This window comes from Phaethon lepturus, unplaced genomic scaffold (genome assembly GCF_000687285.1).
Source record: "Phaethon lepturus isolate BGI_N335 unplaced genomic scaffold, ASM68728v1 scaffold50241, whole genome shotgun sequence".
In the NCBI taxonomy this organism is placed as follows: Eukaryota; Metazoa; Chordata; class Aves; order Phaethontiformes; family Phaethontidae; genus Phaethon; species Phaethon lepturus.
Window position 1 is genome coordinate 5,887 of NW_010520815.1, and position 16,192 is coordinate 22,078.

The window sequence follows — 16,192 nt, forward strand, 5'->3', positions numbered from 1 at the left end:
AAGAGTGCAGAAGCAAAGTCTCTGGCAAAACCAGAACAAGCTCTTTGGGGTGTGGAAATGCTGAAGAACAAGTCTGGTGAGTGAGCTACAGTTGGCCTTAACCAGTGCTGCCTGGACCAGCAGCCTGCCTCACCTGCAGGAAGGCACTGCTCCCTCCCTCCTACCTCTCCACCCAGGGAGCCAGAGTGCTGCTTCCAGCCTGCAGGCACCCAGAGCCATCTCCCAAAGCTGCAGGGGAAGGGCAGGAAAGCTAGAGGGGCAGTTTGAGGGGTGTAGAGCTTGAAGGAAAAGTAGGAAGGCACAGCTTCAGCACCCTTCACTTGAAGGATCAAAGAGCACGGAAAGCACCCGTGGGGGCTGTGGCTGAGGCTGCCCCATAAACCACCTGTTTCCACCAGGCAACGAGTGCTGGCTGCAGGGGGAAAGGAGCAGGGGAAAGCTGGAAGTCTGACCTAGCTTGGGAGGGAGAGGTGATGTGATGGGGAAAAGGGAAAGCCAAGAAAGGTAAAAAAGCAAGCAGAACCCAATTTCTATCTGGACCAGGTGGAAGAAACAAAGGAACATAGGTGCCAGTCCCCTGTGCTTGTGTGTAGCCAACAGCATTCATTCCTTTTTGTTGGGTGTCCAAAAGAATGTAGGCTGCCCTCATCTGCATCCAGCTCCAGGGCAATACACACAGCAGCTACTGGGAGGGCAGAACTCAGCTGTTGCTCATACTCATCAGGCAAAAATAAACATTAAATAATGAAAAAAGAACTGAAAGTGAAGTGGAGGAGATCTGGATACAACTTGTCCAGGTAAAAAAAAAAACTTCAGTAAAACTGTGAAATAGAGCCAGGAGACTCTGATAAGGGAACAAATGCCAGTTTCATGCAAATGACACTGCCCTGAGAAAGCATGAGCCAGATTGGAGACCTATCATTTTTTCCTCTTCAACCCTTGCAGAACTAGGGTATCGTGCCCATGGCCACGGGCACACTACCACACACCTGTACAGCAGCTGATCAGACACCTACTACTCAAGCACAGCTCAGTGACACAGTGCTTACACATGCTGATTGATTCCCAGCTCCCGGCCTCTGCAGCTGTCACCATAACTACAGCTCTTCACATCAGCTTCACTAGTCCTCCCCTTCCTAGGGGCTACTTGGAGATACTCACCCATAAAATAGAAAGTATTTAAGGAAAGCAGAAGAGTCAAACAGCCTCACCTTGCTTTTCTGAGTCTTGTTTCCTACTGTGAGCAGGACGAAGGAGGAAGGTTCTCGTTCTGTCTTCTGCCATATAATACAAGGGAAAAAAAGAAAGGATGAAAAAAAGAGAGAGACATTTAAAGTTTACAGGAAGCAATATCAAACCACTACTGTTACTTGAAATAAGTTGCTGGAAACCTGACAATAATTTTCACATGTGGAACATCTGAGGAGTGCAGTGCACAGGAAAGACTCCAGCCATAACACAGCACAGTCTTACCCTCTACCATCAAGAATTCACATTTAAGCCAAAGTTTTATGTATTTAGATTTCAATAGGTGAGCAGTTAAAAATTTGTCAGAAGCTGGGTGGAAAAAAGAGAAGAGAGTTGAAGGCTCAGTGGGAAGTCATCATCATTCCTGAGTGAAACAGGACTCTCAGAACAGGTTTCTGAGGCTCAGGACTTGCTGTAAAGCAGCCAGAAGCCAGTCTTCCGCATCAAGTAACAATTCCTTTCTAGAACTAATAATACCGAACCTCTGGTACTGTGCTTCTCTGCACTAATGCTATAGGAGTTAAGGCTGAGGATCTGGTCTTGGCAAAACATTGTATACAAAGTGTATACAATGAAGGCCAGAATTACGGATTATCGAATGTGATGTGTATCACAGTGCTGGTAACTCATCTAAATTGTAAAGATTGCATTTAGGAGGGAAGCTACTCAGAGAGAATGGGAAGCTTTATCCATTGCTCAGAGCTGCAGTTGTGTGTAGCTTGTTCCAGAACAAAAGGGAGAAAGGCATTCTTCCCTATACCCACCATTGTCACAGCAGCCAAATGCAGTATTTGTGGAAAAAGTAAACAGAAGCAAAGAGAGAAGAGGCATAAATGACAGAGTGGCTTCTGAATCCCTCTAAAACTGAGAGGGAAGGAATCTGGTGGTCAGGTCTCCAATGCACAGGCAGGTTACTACAAACAAGCACATCCCTCCCATCCCGGTGTGGGAGGTCAAGCTGGAACAGCTCAGCATGGAAAGAGGGCCTGCAGCAGCAGAAAGGATAAAATGACTCGGTCTGATGTCTGGAGGCTCTCTGTCCAAAGTATAAAATAAAAATAAAAGATAACCACACACACAATCAAGTATTTCTGTGCTGCATTCCCCCTTGGACCTCCAAGACTTTCCCTGGGGTGGGGGTAGGCTTTCAATCACTATTTTGAGCCCCGGTCACCTAGATTCTGACTGTGGAAAGATTATTTCTTTTTAACCACAGCTAGTTTCAGTTGCTACGATACCGCATAATCCAGAATGCTGCTTTGCAAGCATGGGAGAAGAACAGAAATTTTACCTTGAGGTACTTGTTATTTTTGATCTTCTTTGCTCCACATTCACCATTTGAATACTCAAAGTGGTTTTTCTGAATTAGTAAAAGAGTATTTAAAAACAATTAATTTGTGGGCTTTAAAAAAAAGATTAGGCGTGAAGGCTGCCTGCATGTGGTTTGTACTTACTGGAAGGTTAAAGGCGCTGTCCAAGTAGACTATCAGAATAGCTGTAGACAGACCCTTCTTATCCTGTGAAGGCCAAGAAAGAGAAAACAAAACACAAGGTAGGCATGATCAGCCATCAAGGACAATGTAAAGCACAACACAGATTCAAAGGACAGTTTCTGAAAGCTTAGCAGCTCTTCACCTTTCTCCCAAATCTTGCAATTTGGAAGTGCACCAACCAATACCAGCATGACGGTTTTAAGGAGACCAGTAAGAAGAGGTGTAAGTCTTTTAAATTCACTGGCCTTAATGCTCTTCAATCTATCTAGTGCAGAACTGGTTGGATTCCCCAATGCAGCAAGACACTGAAACACAAGCTCAACTACATACACCAACATCAGTAATCCAGTGTCAGCAGAACAAAGCCTGCAAACAAATTTTATTCACTTCAGTGGAACTCAAATGCTTTTGCTTGATTATGAAGAAACCGCATCCTTTGGGAGATGGGCTTTATCCAAGCAATTCTGCTGGACAAGTAAGACATTATTTGGAACTGTGGCCCTACCAAGCACCAGTGCTGGCTATCTGTCTATGACTAGTGCAGGTTATAGACAGAGGTCCTACACAGATCCTAGATGAAAAGGGAAGGGAAAAATTATCAAAGGAGGGAACTGTGAGAGGTCACATTGCAGTGAGTCAAGCAAAGCTTTGCTAATTCAAGCAAAAAGAGCTGCCAGACTTTAGTTACTCCTGGATTACCAAGGGACCTGGGGCAAGCAAACGCCCTTCCTCTTCAGCAGAGGGGAGGCAGAAATCACATCAAAACTTTGTCAGACAAAAATAAACTCACATGGGTTCGCCTGGGGTTCCCAATTTTACACACTCCTTTGTTGACCACTGGACAGGGATCAGAGCATCTGAATCCTTTAAGCAAATATACTCACCTCATGTAGCTTTTCTTGGTCATTTATGAGTGAAAACCACTCCAGCTTTAAATGCAAGTGTCCGCTTGTTGTCTTACTTAAGGGAAACCACTAAATGGAGACAACAAAGAGTAACTTGAGAACTGTGAGGCAGAATAATTTTTATATATATGTTGCAGTCTCTGGAATTTACATACAATAGAAAACATGAATTTTATTTAGAACACCTTAGCTTGCATTTTTGACACTTAGATTGTAGCACGTCCATCTACTTTGAAACACAAGCCAGAAAAAACAAAAATAAGATACCCACATACATGCAAAGCACATGCACATTTTAAACCAGCAGCAGCACAAGACAGGCACCCTGGCATTGTTTGCAGAGTGCTGGGTTGCAGGATGAACCACAATAAGATCGGATCGTTCTTCCCTCAGCAATCTGTCTGCTTCACCAAACTTTATCTGTAGCCTTGTACACAACATTTGGTACATACAGGACATGAGATAAACACAAGATACCCCAACTGCTGGCTCAGTGTAACCCCGGGTCTGTCTGAGGTTGCCAGCTTGATTGTAAAAAATTATTTTAATGGCTACTTCAAGTTTCCCGAGCAAAGATATTTTCTCTTTGTGAAAAGACCACAGTGTAAGTGTGCAAGGAAGCTTCAAGCACACTGAAACAATGTAGTAGCAGAGGGAGAACACAAGAGTACATGTAAGCATACACCACCAACCACATTTACAAATAAGCTGTGATCTTTACCTCATCAACAGTTCTGTCATTCATTACATCCACTAGGCTTATAAGCAAGCTGAAAGACAAAAAGCAAACGCTTCAGTGTATATTTTAGGCATATAGGATACTGCTGTTGGGAGGAGGGTGGGGAGAAGAAATCACCACCAAAAAAGGCCACACTCATCTGTTCCAAACAGCAACTTCTACGCATTATCTGTGTGCATGTGTGCTTGAACACACACTTCCAAAGTCTCCCCCTTGAAATACTACCAAAACTGAAATATATTCAAAGTAAATCTCAAGTCTTGTAGTAACCATCACTTCTAATGTTTTCCCAGGATTCCCTGCAGGAGTCTGGGCACGTGCTCTAGCTTGTTCAAAGTTAGCACTAGGAGCTAATAACTTGGTATCAATATCTGGACAAAGAGAATAGCTTCCTTCAATACTAAATTCCTGGTAGGAATAATCTGGGTATCCCATTTGAGGGGTTACTGGACCCTGAGCAAGGGTCATGCTAATTTACCTGCCCATGAAGTCATCTTTATCTGGATCCTCATCATACAAGTCCACTTCTAAGTCCTGACCAGGTACTTCATGAACAACAAACTGGGGGAGAAAAAGGTATTGATTAAAAATAAAAGGCATTCACATAGGTTCATATAGGCTCAGGCTGTGGTCCACAACATGACACTTCACAGCTATATAACACATTAAAGACATTCCCTGCTGTTTTGTGGCTAATTGTGTAACAAATACAATTGATTATAGATGAAAATATTTCAAAACTAGTTTGCTTGTTTTTGAACTACAAGCTAAACCCCTCAAACTGGTATCCCTAATAAGCGGAGAATAATCAATGCTAGAGTAGACTACAGCTGCACAGACTGCTGCACTGATTGATATTTAAAGCAGTGTTCTGCACCTCCTCCAAAAACCCACATATGTAAATTAGATCAACCTGAATGACATTTCAAGTTTGCAGTGTAAATTTGAACTTGTTTAAGGGACAGAAATGCCTCAATCAAGTAACAAGGAAGTCCACCTGCTCCAGTGCAGTCAGCTAAGAGAAGGTCCTCCAAGCACTGGGCTGTAAACGGCTGTGCATCCTACAGATGGAAAGATCAAAAGATTCAGTACCTCAAATGTCTCATTCCAAATGGGATTAAGATCTCTGGAAACTGTCTTGCTTCGATACTGTATCGTGCCAACACGAAGAAGAGCATACGGGTCAGACTTCCCTCTGATTGCACCAAGGAAACTGTCCTTCTGGACAAGGTTTTCAGCTTCTAGCAGGTGAACCCTTATTACTCCCTGAGTAAAGTAAGATACAAAACTGCTCATGAAAATGCGATCTTTGGGTAATTATAATATGCTTCCTCCTAAAACTAGTTATCTCAGGCAGCAAGAGTAGTCACCATGACAGTTTTGCAAAGACATGTATTTTTGATACAGTATATTTCCAATGACAGCTGTATTAAAACACTTTTTCCACCATTTACCTAGAGGGGGAAAAAACCTTCAACAGATACACAACCCAATCTAGATAATTGTGTAGGAAATTTTACTTAAATTTATTTTTAAATCAGAAACATACACACAGGATTACAGCCACAGTCAAATCAAGCGTAAAGATCAATTCCCACTGACTGAAGGAGGAACTAAGCACCCATTGGCAGGTTCTTATTTTATTGCAGAGCGGCCATTCAACTTAAATTTGGTAATGCAAGTTTGACAAAGGGATGCTCCCTATTGCATTCACTTCCAGTTACCCTCATTATGGAGTATATTAGGTATTTGATGGACGAAAGAGATGGAAGATCTGGATATGTCAAGCATTTAGGATATTTGTTATTTTTTTTTTCCTGTGACAAAAGAGAGGTCACCCTCTGAGCTCCCCATTTACACCCCTTCAAAGGATTAGTAAAAAAATTAAGTAGCCCGACACTCATTGCTCATGTAGTTACCTTCTCTAACTGAAGGTCTGTGGTATTCTCAGATGACATTAAAGGTTTAAATTGGTAAATGAGCTCAGTGTTTAAACAGACTTTCTTATGCCACATATAGAGGGTAGGACACCTCAAAGTCCCCCCAAATGATGAACTATCCAACATCTGCTTTTATATTTCTGAAATATTAGCTACAGAAAGCTATAAGCCAGGTTGAATCAGCTGATGCAGGAAACTAAGACACTAAGCTTGCATGCATCCACATTGCTGCAAGCGCGCACTCAGGAAGATTAACACCCTCACTGGAAAAATAAACAACCACTCACATGTGGGATAGGGAACCTCAAGTGGGCAATGTTCATGTTCTTTTTCAGAGGCACTGTGATCCTATTTGGTAGAACGAGCCGTGCAGCAATGAAGTCTTGAATTAGTGAGTCTGACATTACACTGCATGTGGGGGGAAAAAAAAAAAGCAACTGAAGTCTCTACAATCAATCACAACTTCAGAGTGAAACAATGAGGCACAGCACAAGAAACAGGCACTGCAAAATGAGTGATACTGCCTACCTTCCCCCAGCTGCACAAGGGCAGAAGAAACTCATACTTGTGTGTCGTGGTTTCAGCCAGGATAGAGCTGGTTTTCTTCATAGAAGCTAGCGTGAGGCTATGTTTTGGATTTGGGATGAGAAAATGTTGATAACGTGCTGATATTTTGAGTTGTTGCTAAGTAGTCAAGGACAGTCCAGCTTCTCATGCTGGCCTGCTAGCAAGGAGGCTGAGGGTGCACGGGGAGCTGGGAGGGGACACAGCCAGGACAGCTGACCCAGGCTGGCCACAGAGGTATTCCCTACCATATGACGTCATGCCTAGTACATAAACTGGAGTTGGCTGGGAGGTGGAAATCGCTGCTTGGGAACGGGCTATCGATTGCCGGGTGGTGAGTAATTGCTATATTGGGCATCACTTGTTCTTGTACATTCCTTTGTCGGTATTATTATTGTTGTTGTTATCGTTGTTTCTTTCTCTCTTGCTGTCCTATTAAACTGTTTTTATCTCAACCCACGAGGGTTTTTTTTTTCCAATTCTCTCCCCCGTCCCACTGGGGAGTGAGCAAGCGGCTGCGTGGTGCTTAGTTGCTGGCTGGGGCTAAACCACGACATTGTGACATTTAGCTTAGAACAAGAGGAAATGGAGAGGACAGTTTAATACCAGAACCAGTCACCAAGGGTAGGTGTGGATCACTGTGGAAGGCTGTCTCCTATCAATAATTCCTGTCCAGCTGAGCTGCTGCAAAGCAGAAGATGAGTATGGGACAGCCTCTCAAGATCCCTTTCAATCTTACTCCCTATTGCTCTGCATGTAATCGCCATTGCCTGTGGCACACACAGCACAGTGCCCACTTGCACACAGGGATGTTCCAGACTAGAGTTACTAGGGCTGGATGTGAATTTGGTTCCAGAAGGTTGTAAGCAATGAATGGGAGCTTAGGCCATACATCATGCACCCAAACAAGTCATACAAACTCATGTGCCTTCTGGGTTTCCCTGGGAATGCTGACACCAGACATGGCCAAGGTGAGGAAGGAATCTGGAATTTTCAGCATTTCACAGGGGGCTCAAGACCTTGAGGTAGTTTGGTTTTAGACTTAAAACATAGCCCCAGCACACACTGCTGTCTGCTCTTGGCCACATGCTGAGACCTTACTGTAAAACGGGAGGAGAAGCCAGACACATTCAAAACAAAATGAGTTTGGCTTTTTTTAATAGCAGACCAAGCAAAAGTTGAGATTCTGTATCTTGGTATATTTTGCACTAAGAAGGAAAATCTTGTTTGAAGTAGCTGGACCTTTGGCACACAGAAGATCACATTGGCTGAACTGAGGGTAACTCCAACTGTCTTGTAATTTAGGGAACTTTCCAGTCTAATTAAAACTTACATATTTTTAGTTTTTCAGTTTAAATATTTTCTTTAGAATTGCTCTATTTTTATGGCTGGGACAACTAATTTGACCTATTTCTCCTGAGCAAGAAGTATATGGCTATCATAGACACCTAGCACTCTCCAGGTGATTAGTGAGAGGATTTCAACATACTACTACAACTTCGCATGAGCAGAAGACAATATTAAGAGGAAAATCCAAGAGCACTAAACATTTGAAAGACTTTTATCCTTTTGATAAATCTAGTACTTATAAGACAGCTTCTCAGGGTAAGAATGCAACAAAATTATCATAGTTCACAGATGAGTCTGAATTCACACAGAAGGAAAGACTTCTCTTACTCCAAATGTAAAACCAACAGCCTGAAAGCCCTTGGTCAGGCTGGTGGGTTTCCTGTCAAAAAGCCCCCCCAGGAAGTTCATAGATTATCCCGTCTTTCAAGTCTCAAGGTACACCCAACTAAACACAGCTTGTACATGAGGAGAGACAACTGCATCCAGTTTCTTTACTCTTAAGTAAGCCCGATTCATTTGAAAGGGAGAGCTGTCGTTCAACCTGTACTTCAGCCTATTCAGTCAGGCATGTTTTGCTCCTGGCTTTCATGTGTAGTCCTGATGAACAAGCAGGGGTTTCTGTGTTCAAATCCCTGTGACAGAACCAGGGAGTGAAAATTTAGGAGCCCAAATTTGCACCTAATTAGATGAGAGGCTGTAGGTTGGAACACCTACATACCTTCTCCCTGCAAGGACTAAGGAAAGCTGTGTTAGAAAAGAACAGATTAATTCCTCTGATAAAAACTGAAGCTTTCAGGGCAAAAGGCCACTGTGGCCTCAAATTAAGAAAAAAAGCAAGCTTCCTCTCATTCAACATCAAAGGTCTTCAGAGGCCCTTTAATGCTTAAACTGGCACCTAAAGTGGCCAGCCACTTGCTATGAGTCTGCAAACCATGAACTGCAGGGAGAAAGAGGGAGCAGAAGTGTCTGCACTTGCATTTAAAGGGAGAAAGGCAATGGCTGAGTGACCAAATATATTTTGTTCTTGTGTAACAGATTTTCTCCTTATACTGAGGAATAAGGAAAAAGAAAACCTCCAATTTGGAGAAACAGTTGGAAACTTACGGTACTGAAAACCACTAGGATTTTCATCCTTGCTGTACAAGTTTTATGTACAAGATCAATCCAAGAGGCATTGGGGAAGAGCTACGTTTTCTGAAGAACCTAAAGGGTGAGCAGATTACACAGAATGAGAAGAACATTTCTCCTTATAAATCTTTATTATGGATTGTATTTCAGTTTGTCAGAGGGACTGCAACTCTGTGACACCCTGCCTTTTTTCACTTTAAGGTAAATAAGCATAAGCACAGTCACCTAGATCTACCTCATCTACCTTTGCAAGTAACCGGCACATGGGAAATGGAAGGGCTTGTTTTTTAGTTTATACACCACTGTAGTTTTTGGGATTTACTATTTCCATCCTAAATCCCAAATGCAATGTAGTGATTGAAGCAATTTTGACAGAATGTAAAAAGCACCCTCTTCAGGTTTTGCAAACTCCACAGCCAGATACGATGGGATGAGTATCAACACAACACCTTTTACACAATGCTCTCAAGAATAGCTTTGATGATTACTGAAGAATGCCAGCCCAACTTCCAAAGGCTTTTTAAAGAAGAATAAAGTGAAGCAAAGTAGACACTCACTTAATCCCTGGGACATCCAGGAGATTGCTCATGCCTGCCCAGTTGATTTCCAAGTGCTACAACAAGATCAGGGAGAAAAATGATACAGGACCATTAACATTCATTTCAGAACAAATGTAGAATTTAAAGGGGAAGCAAATGCTTCTAAAACAAAGCCAGTTGTTTAAAGAAAGCAAATCCTGCACCAGTAAGTGACTGCATCTGTACATTAAAACCAACACCTGGTATCAATTCCCTTACCTATTTTACCTGCCATACCTGAAATGAGGGCATCACTGGGACTTACCCTTGTAAGTAAGCAGGGTAAATCGTAAAACGTAAGCACAGGGTAAGACAGCATTCAGCCCCTAGCAATGGCCACTGGCAGATACCCTGGGGTCATGCGTAGTAAATCCTGCTCTACCTAGACTTTGAAGTTGTTTCCTCAGCCTTTCACTTAGGGGTTGGCCTATGCCCTGAGGCAGGGGGATTTACAAACGTCTTCAAGAGTCTGTATTTCTAATCACACAATAAACAAAAAGTGTTTTTTCATGTGCTAAAATAATGCTACTACATCGAAACACAAAAACACCTCATCCAAGATCAAAAACGTACAACTTCCATGAACTCAAGCAGAGCATAACCTACAAGCAAGCAGAGCTGTGTGCTATAAGATAACTGGTTCTTCCAAGACTAGAAGGTTTCTTATTTTATTAAACCACAATCAGCTACAAGGCACATGACCTTAAACAGGCAAGCTTTCAAAACATAACTATGACTGAATGGTCTCAAAGATGACTGCATTTAAAGTCTACAAATGGGAAGATTTAAAATCCGCCTGCCAGGAACCTTGCACTAAAGGCCCACGAAATGGCTGTTGTGCTGTCACCATTGGAAAGTCCTCCCATTCCTAGAGTGAAGCAAGTAATTTATCAGGCCCTAAGAGAATAGGGGAAATTCATTTCCATCCTCTCAGTGTTCAAGAGGAGGATTGAACAGTCAGGAATTTGCTATTCAAACACATGCACCATGAGGCATTCACAATCATGCAGTTTGGGTTACCAGTGGTAGACAGCTGGTGTCACTCACTGAAGATCTATCCATGCATTAAGACAGACCAAGTATCAAGAAGGCTGCTGAGTGCAGTTCACTACTGACTCACCGGTTTCTGCATAAAAAACAAGGTCACTGCTCCAATAAAAGGTGCATCAGTTAGAAGAGGTTCCAGTATCACCCGCAGCGTCCCATACAACTGCAAACAGAATAGACCAAGGAACACTGAGTCTGAAGGTACTCTCAGGATGCAGTTTCAAAACTGTGAGCTTTTCAGTGATGGAGATAATTTTAAAAATCCTACCTGAAATCATTTTACTAAATGTTTAACAACAACAATTCCCTCCCCCCAAACCATTGCTATTGACATCAGGCAATGTTTTCTAGGTTTGTGGTATCTCCCGAATCCTGACTGCCATACAGTGGAGTGATCTATTAGTTTTCAACATTGTATGAACAGGTTGTTGGTCTAATCTAAACCTCATAAATCTACGAACACCCTGACAAAACTGTCTCTTTTGAAGTTCTCTACCAACACACAGATCCTCTGAACTCCAGTGATAGAAGCTGGCCTACACAAGCTTGATGCTCTAGCACTGACCCTGTTTAAGAGTCGCACTAAGAAGCTTAAAAGTGGTATTTAGGTAGTTTCCAAAGGCAGCATCATTTCCCCAGCCAAAACACAAGGACATGAACTCAATCATTCCAAGCCTGCTAGTTGGTGGTTTCACAGTTAAGTGTCATCATGACCTCCCCACTGGGACACGCTACCTCCTGCCACACATAGCCTTGAACAGACAATGTTAGCACTGCACGCACCTGTATGCCTTTCACTCCAAGATTAAATTTTGATATGTCCATGTGAATCTCACAGTCTCCTATGTAACTGAAAGAAAATGCTCACGTTATTCCACAGTTTTCAGTAGTCCAATGAGAAATTTTGCGCTGTACAGAGTATAAAGGAAATTAGTTTAATGACTGACAACATGACCCCACAGGCAGAGATGGATTTTCAAGCAACTGAAAAGGGAAAGTTAAGCATATTGAACAAGGATCATATCTTCACAAGAGAAACCCTGCAGTCAGCTGGGATATTGATCTACCTGCAAAATATCAAAGCAACATCTGTATTTCAAGGTTACTTTTCCATTCTTAAGACCGGCAGGTGGATGAGGCAAGCTTGCCCCAAGGAGGGTATCAACAGGTTCATTCAAAATTCAAAGTCACAGCAATTGCCCTCTTGCTTCCTTCTCTGCCAAAGGCCTGATCCCACCCCACAACCTGGTGACTCAGCTCCCCAGCTGATGCAGAGCCATCCTGCCATTACACATGGGGTCCTCACCTTGCCCACAACCAAAAAGCCCATAGATTACCTTTGCCCACAACACAAAAATCCACTTGAAGGACAAATTCACCACTGAAAATAACCGGGTTTCCTTGAGGCTGAACTAAAAGACAACAACTTAGATCAGATTTTGGTAAGTTGCCATGGAGAACATCAGGCATAAAACGAATGCTGAGTGCAGTACTTTGGCAATTTGGAAATCACCTTAGACTTTAATAAAAGTACAAGCATCACCTTATGCAGAAACAAATAGCCACTCCCCAGGGAGCAGAACCTAGCAGATTTGTTGATGCCTCTAGTAGAAAACGATTGAAGGGAGCTACCAAGTTCCCTTTCAGTCATCTGAGAAATAGCTCTTTCTGGAGGCAGACACACAAACACCCTGCAGGTAAAGCAGGGTGTAAAGGTACCGCAGCATAGTGAATATGTTGTGCTTGCCGCCTGTATGCATAATTTCACCCCATAATCAAAGAAAAAGGACATGATTTTTGTGCTGACCACACGTATGTGGGCAAATAATGCTGCAGTTGCCACTAATTCACACTGTAATTTGCACACAGATAGATTCCCTCCCCTAAAAAAACCTGCCAAGAATGTGTAGCCCTGTAAATTTGTCTCCATTTCTGCAAGCAAAGTTGTCAAATATTTGTTTACAGAGAGTCACTTAGCAGAATTTAAGAAGTTCATAACACACAAATTAAAGCTCTTAATGTTAGAGCATTCTTATTTCTTAAATACGCAACCGCACAGGCCATGCCAAAATTAACACAATCTTCCTTATAAGCTAGTCACATAATTAAACAAACTTATTTTTACATTTATTAATTTCTATAATTTTGACAGTACCTTACAGCTCATTACACTGGGTGCTAATAGAGCCTTGTCACAATAAAGGTCCAAATGATAAGCGAAATGAGTTCCTCGATTTGTAGTAATTGATCCAAGAGGATTTAATTCAGCTGTTGCCAGTGTCCAACACAACATAATAGTTGCATATAAAAAAAAATTACAAACTTTATGCTTTCCGACACAGTCAAAAACTCTTCCCACCCAGTACCAAATGTCTCTCTTCTCCAGTAACACTTCAACACATGCAATCATGTTTTAAAGCCTAGATGTCAGTGAAGCCTTAACCCCTTTTATCAGAGCCCAAGCCTTTAATTATCCTTAAGTCTGCTTCATACAGACATCACTCCCATGCCAGGGTGCTTGGTAAGAAGGATGCACTCTCTGTTCATTAGTTTTACTCCTCATTTCCAGTCCAAGTTGCTGGTGCTTTCGTCTGCTCCCTCTGCTCATCATAACCTTGCTGTGCTCCCTGCCATCCTCCCCCCGACAGAGCGCACCTGAGCCAAACTCAAGCCTTGACACTCAAAAGCATGTGGGGCTGAGCCCCTTCACTGCTATCCACAGGACCATGACTTACCCACCTGTGAGGGGTGGAGGAAGAACCTGTTTCTCTCTGAAATCACATATTGCACAAGGAGATGCAGCTAAGCATGCCTGTGCCATGGATGAGAACTGGAGAAGTTTGTACAAGTGCACGTATCTGCCCAGCGTTTACGATACAATGGCAATCTACTAGCTGAACGCAGGGATGTTACAAGAGCACACACAGACAAGTTTGACTAACCTGGATGTCTACATACCTGTTTAGAAAAGGCACATGCAATTCTCCCCCTGTAAAGTAATTCCCCATGGGCCCCATCTTCTCATCAGCCCGCGTGCTAAAAGCCCCCTTTGGTCCAGCCTTCTCAAGTGCTCTGTAAAGCAGGCTACTGCTTAGCCTGCCTGACTTTGGACTTGGGTAAATGAGCAAGCACTATTAGACAAATAAGAGAGATAAGAAAACGTGACCAAGTACCACAGGGTGTGAGAAAAAACAGACCACCTCTGCCTTTCCCCTTTGCCTGTCAAGTCATGGTCCTGAGGGCAAGCATTCCTTTTCTGCTCAAGACTGACAGGTTTCCAAAATGTTTTTAGTTTCTTGTAAGATCCCACAAATTTAGTTAACCCAAACTCCACCAAAGCTCAAAGTATTGTTGCACACTTCTTTTGACTACTTTCTGCAGTTCTGCACTGGATGACAGAGACTATCTTTCCAGTTTTGAAAACTCGTCAGTTAGGAAGTCCAGAGATTCTCTTTTAAGACTAAATTGCAATGCATACATTTTTTTATAGACATTAATTATTACGTTGTTGTTCTATCATGCACTGTAAATGACATTGAAGAGCAAGAAAATGAAAATTCAAAACATTTCCAATGAAAAATTATGAGTACTAAATCCGATTAGTGAAATAGGAAGCAATTGGATTGCAAGACATCTCTCTGGGAGGTAACAGTGCCTTCAAATACTTTGAATCTCCAACGATTATAGCAAATGATTACATGGCTCTACAGCAGCTCAGGCAATTGCAGGATTAATGGGAAGAAAAGCAGTTGTAGGAGGTCAAATGGCTGCATTTACAATTCCTATTTTGAAAAATGCACTATTGGAGAATATTTCTGGAATGCTTTGACATGAATTCATTTAGAGAATGCAGCTGTCAGCTCCCTATGTTCAGGGGACAGATTCATCATTTAGCTCTAGGGCAAATTGATTGGAGATCCCAGAGTATTGCCAGTTTATTTCCATGTGGGATCTCATATTTCAGATTTGAGTGTTTCAGATCCCAGTCTAACAAGGATCTTATATTTCATTTAGCCACTGCAAGAACCCTGATACTTTCTTGTGTGTCATGTGAAAGCTGTAGGTCAGGTATATTTGCACAGTGAAGTGGATACATTAACAGAACACAGACATCAGGACCTTCAGACAGATAAGTGACAAACTTTGTCTGCATGGAAGACCTGAGGGTAAGCAGTGATTATCTCAACATTTCTGCTCAGTCCTATAAGCCATGACAAAATTTACACAACTTAGTTTACACCAATTAGGCGCATCATCTCCGGGACTGAGCAAAAGACTTGGAAAGAAGACTCATGGGCTCCTTCCTTGCCTTTGCCAAAAGGTCTCTGTGCCTCCCAAGTAATTACCTCTGACCCTTGGGTTTCCTGCCAAAAACTCAAGTACAGTCCTTTCACGTGGGACAGTCAAGACTGTAATGAGACAGTACTCTACGTAACCATTCCCAATGCTCTGATGCTATGGACATGTAAGCTGTTATTAACAGATTTAATTAAAGCAGCTTCTCAAGTTCCTTTTGGTAACTCCATGTGATACCAGATCTACTGCATCACCAGCTCTGCTGACAGCTACTGCGCGTACAAGTAAGGGACCTCTAAGTGCTATTTTTCACAGTTACCAAGCAAAGGATGCAATTTGTAATATTACATCACAAATTTAACACAGAGGAAAGGAAGCTCTTCTTCACATGGCACAGACGTGAACCACAGCATTCAGTGCCACATCATGTTATGGAGATCAGGAGAACAAACTGATTAAACAAAACACTTGAGGCACCATACATGTACAAGTGGCTATTAAAACTACACAAATAATTCTGTACAAACCACAAAGGAAGATCAAGAGGGAAAGGGTTTTTTTTCTACTCCTGCCCTTTTCCTGTGTTTTTGCCTGGCCAAGTCCAAGTGGCTTCAGAGGTTAGTTGCCTCCTTGATAAAACTGGAGGGGAAATATCCCTCCTCCTGTACTGTTGTGAGACTGAAAGCAAGAAGCATCTACAGAGCACCTTGAGACTTCTGGATGCAAGACAGGGCTTAACACAAAGGGTAATTAAGCAGTGGAGCAGGGCAGAGCTGCTGCCAAGGCAGAAGTGCTGTCCACCAGGATAACAGCACTCTGCACGAAGCTGCCACTCGGCCTTCCCTGCTGCAGCTGCTCTGGCGAGCACTGCGTACAGCGGCTAAACCGCCCACAAGCCCCACCC

The 16,192-nt window shown here is 42.6% G+C and overlaps 1 protein-coding gene across 1 annotated transcript in view; it reads right to left on the minus strand.

Moving 5' to 3' along the window:
• The window catches only part of ESYT3 (extended synaptotagmin-like protein 3), a gene marked incomplete at its 3' end in the record, with an annotated part of 24,835 nt that overhangs the window by 5,813 nt on the left and 2,830 nt on the right, over positions 1–16,192 (minus strand). Inside the window, exons 3-13 of the mRNA XM_010297494.1 lie at positions 11,776–11,842; positions 11,066–11,155; positions 9,925–9,980; positions 6,613–6,733; positions 5,478–5,651; positions 4,864–4,946; positions 4,368–4,416; positions 3,626–3,715; positions 2,703–2,765; positions 2,540–2,608; positions 1,212–1,277 (exon numbers count right to left, since the gene is read on the minus strand). Of these exons, the coding sequence (XP_010295796.1) occupies positions 1,212–1,277; positions 2,540–2,608; positions 2,703–2,765; positions 3,626–3,715; positions 4,368–4,416; positions 4,864–4,946; positions 5,478–5,651; positions 6,613–6,733; positions 9,925–9,980; positions 11,066–11,155; positions 11,776–11,842 (928 nt within the window). The remainder of the gene's footprint in view (positions 1–1,211; positions 1,278–2,539; positions 2,609–2,702; positions 2,766–3,625; positions 3,716–4,367; positions 4,417–4,863; positions 4,947–5,477; positions 5,652–6,612; positions 6,734–9,924; positions 9,981–11,065; positions 11,156–11,775; positions 11,843–16,192) is intronic.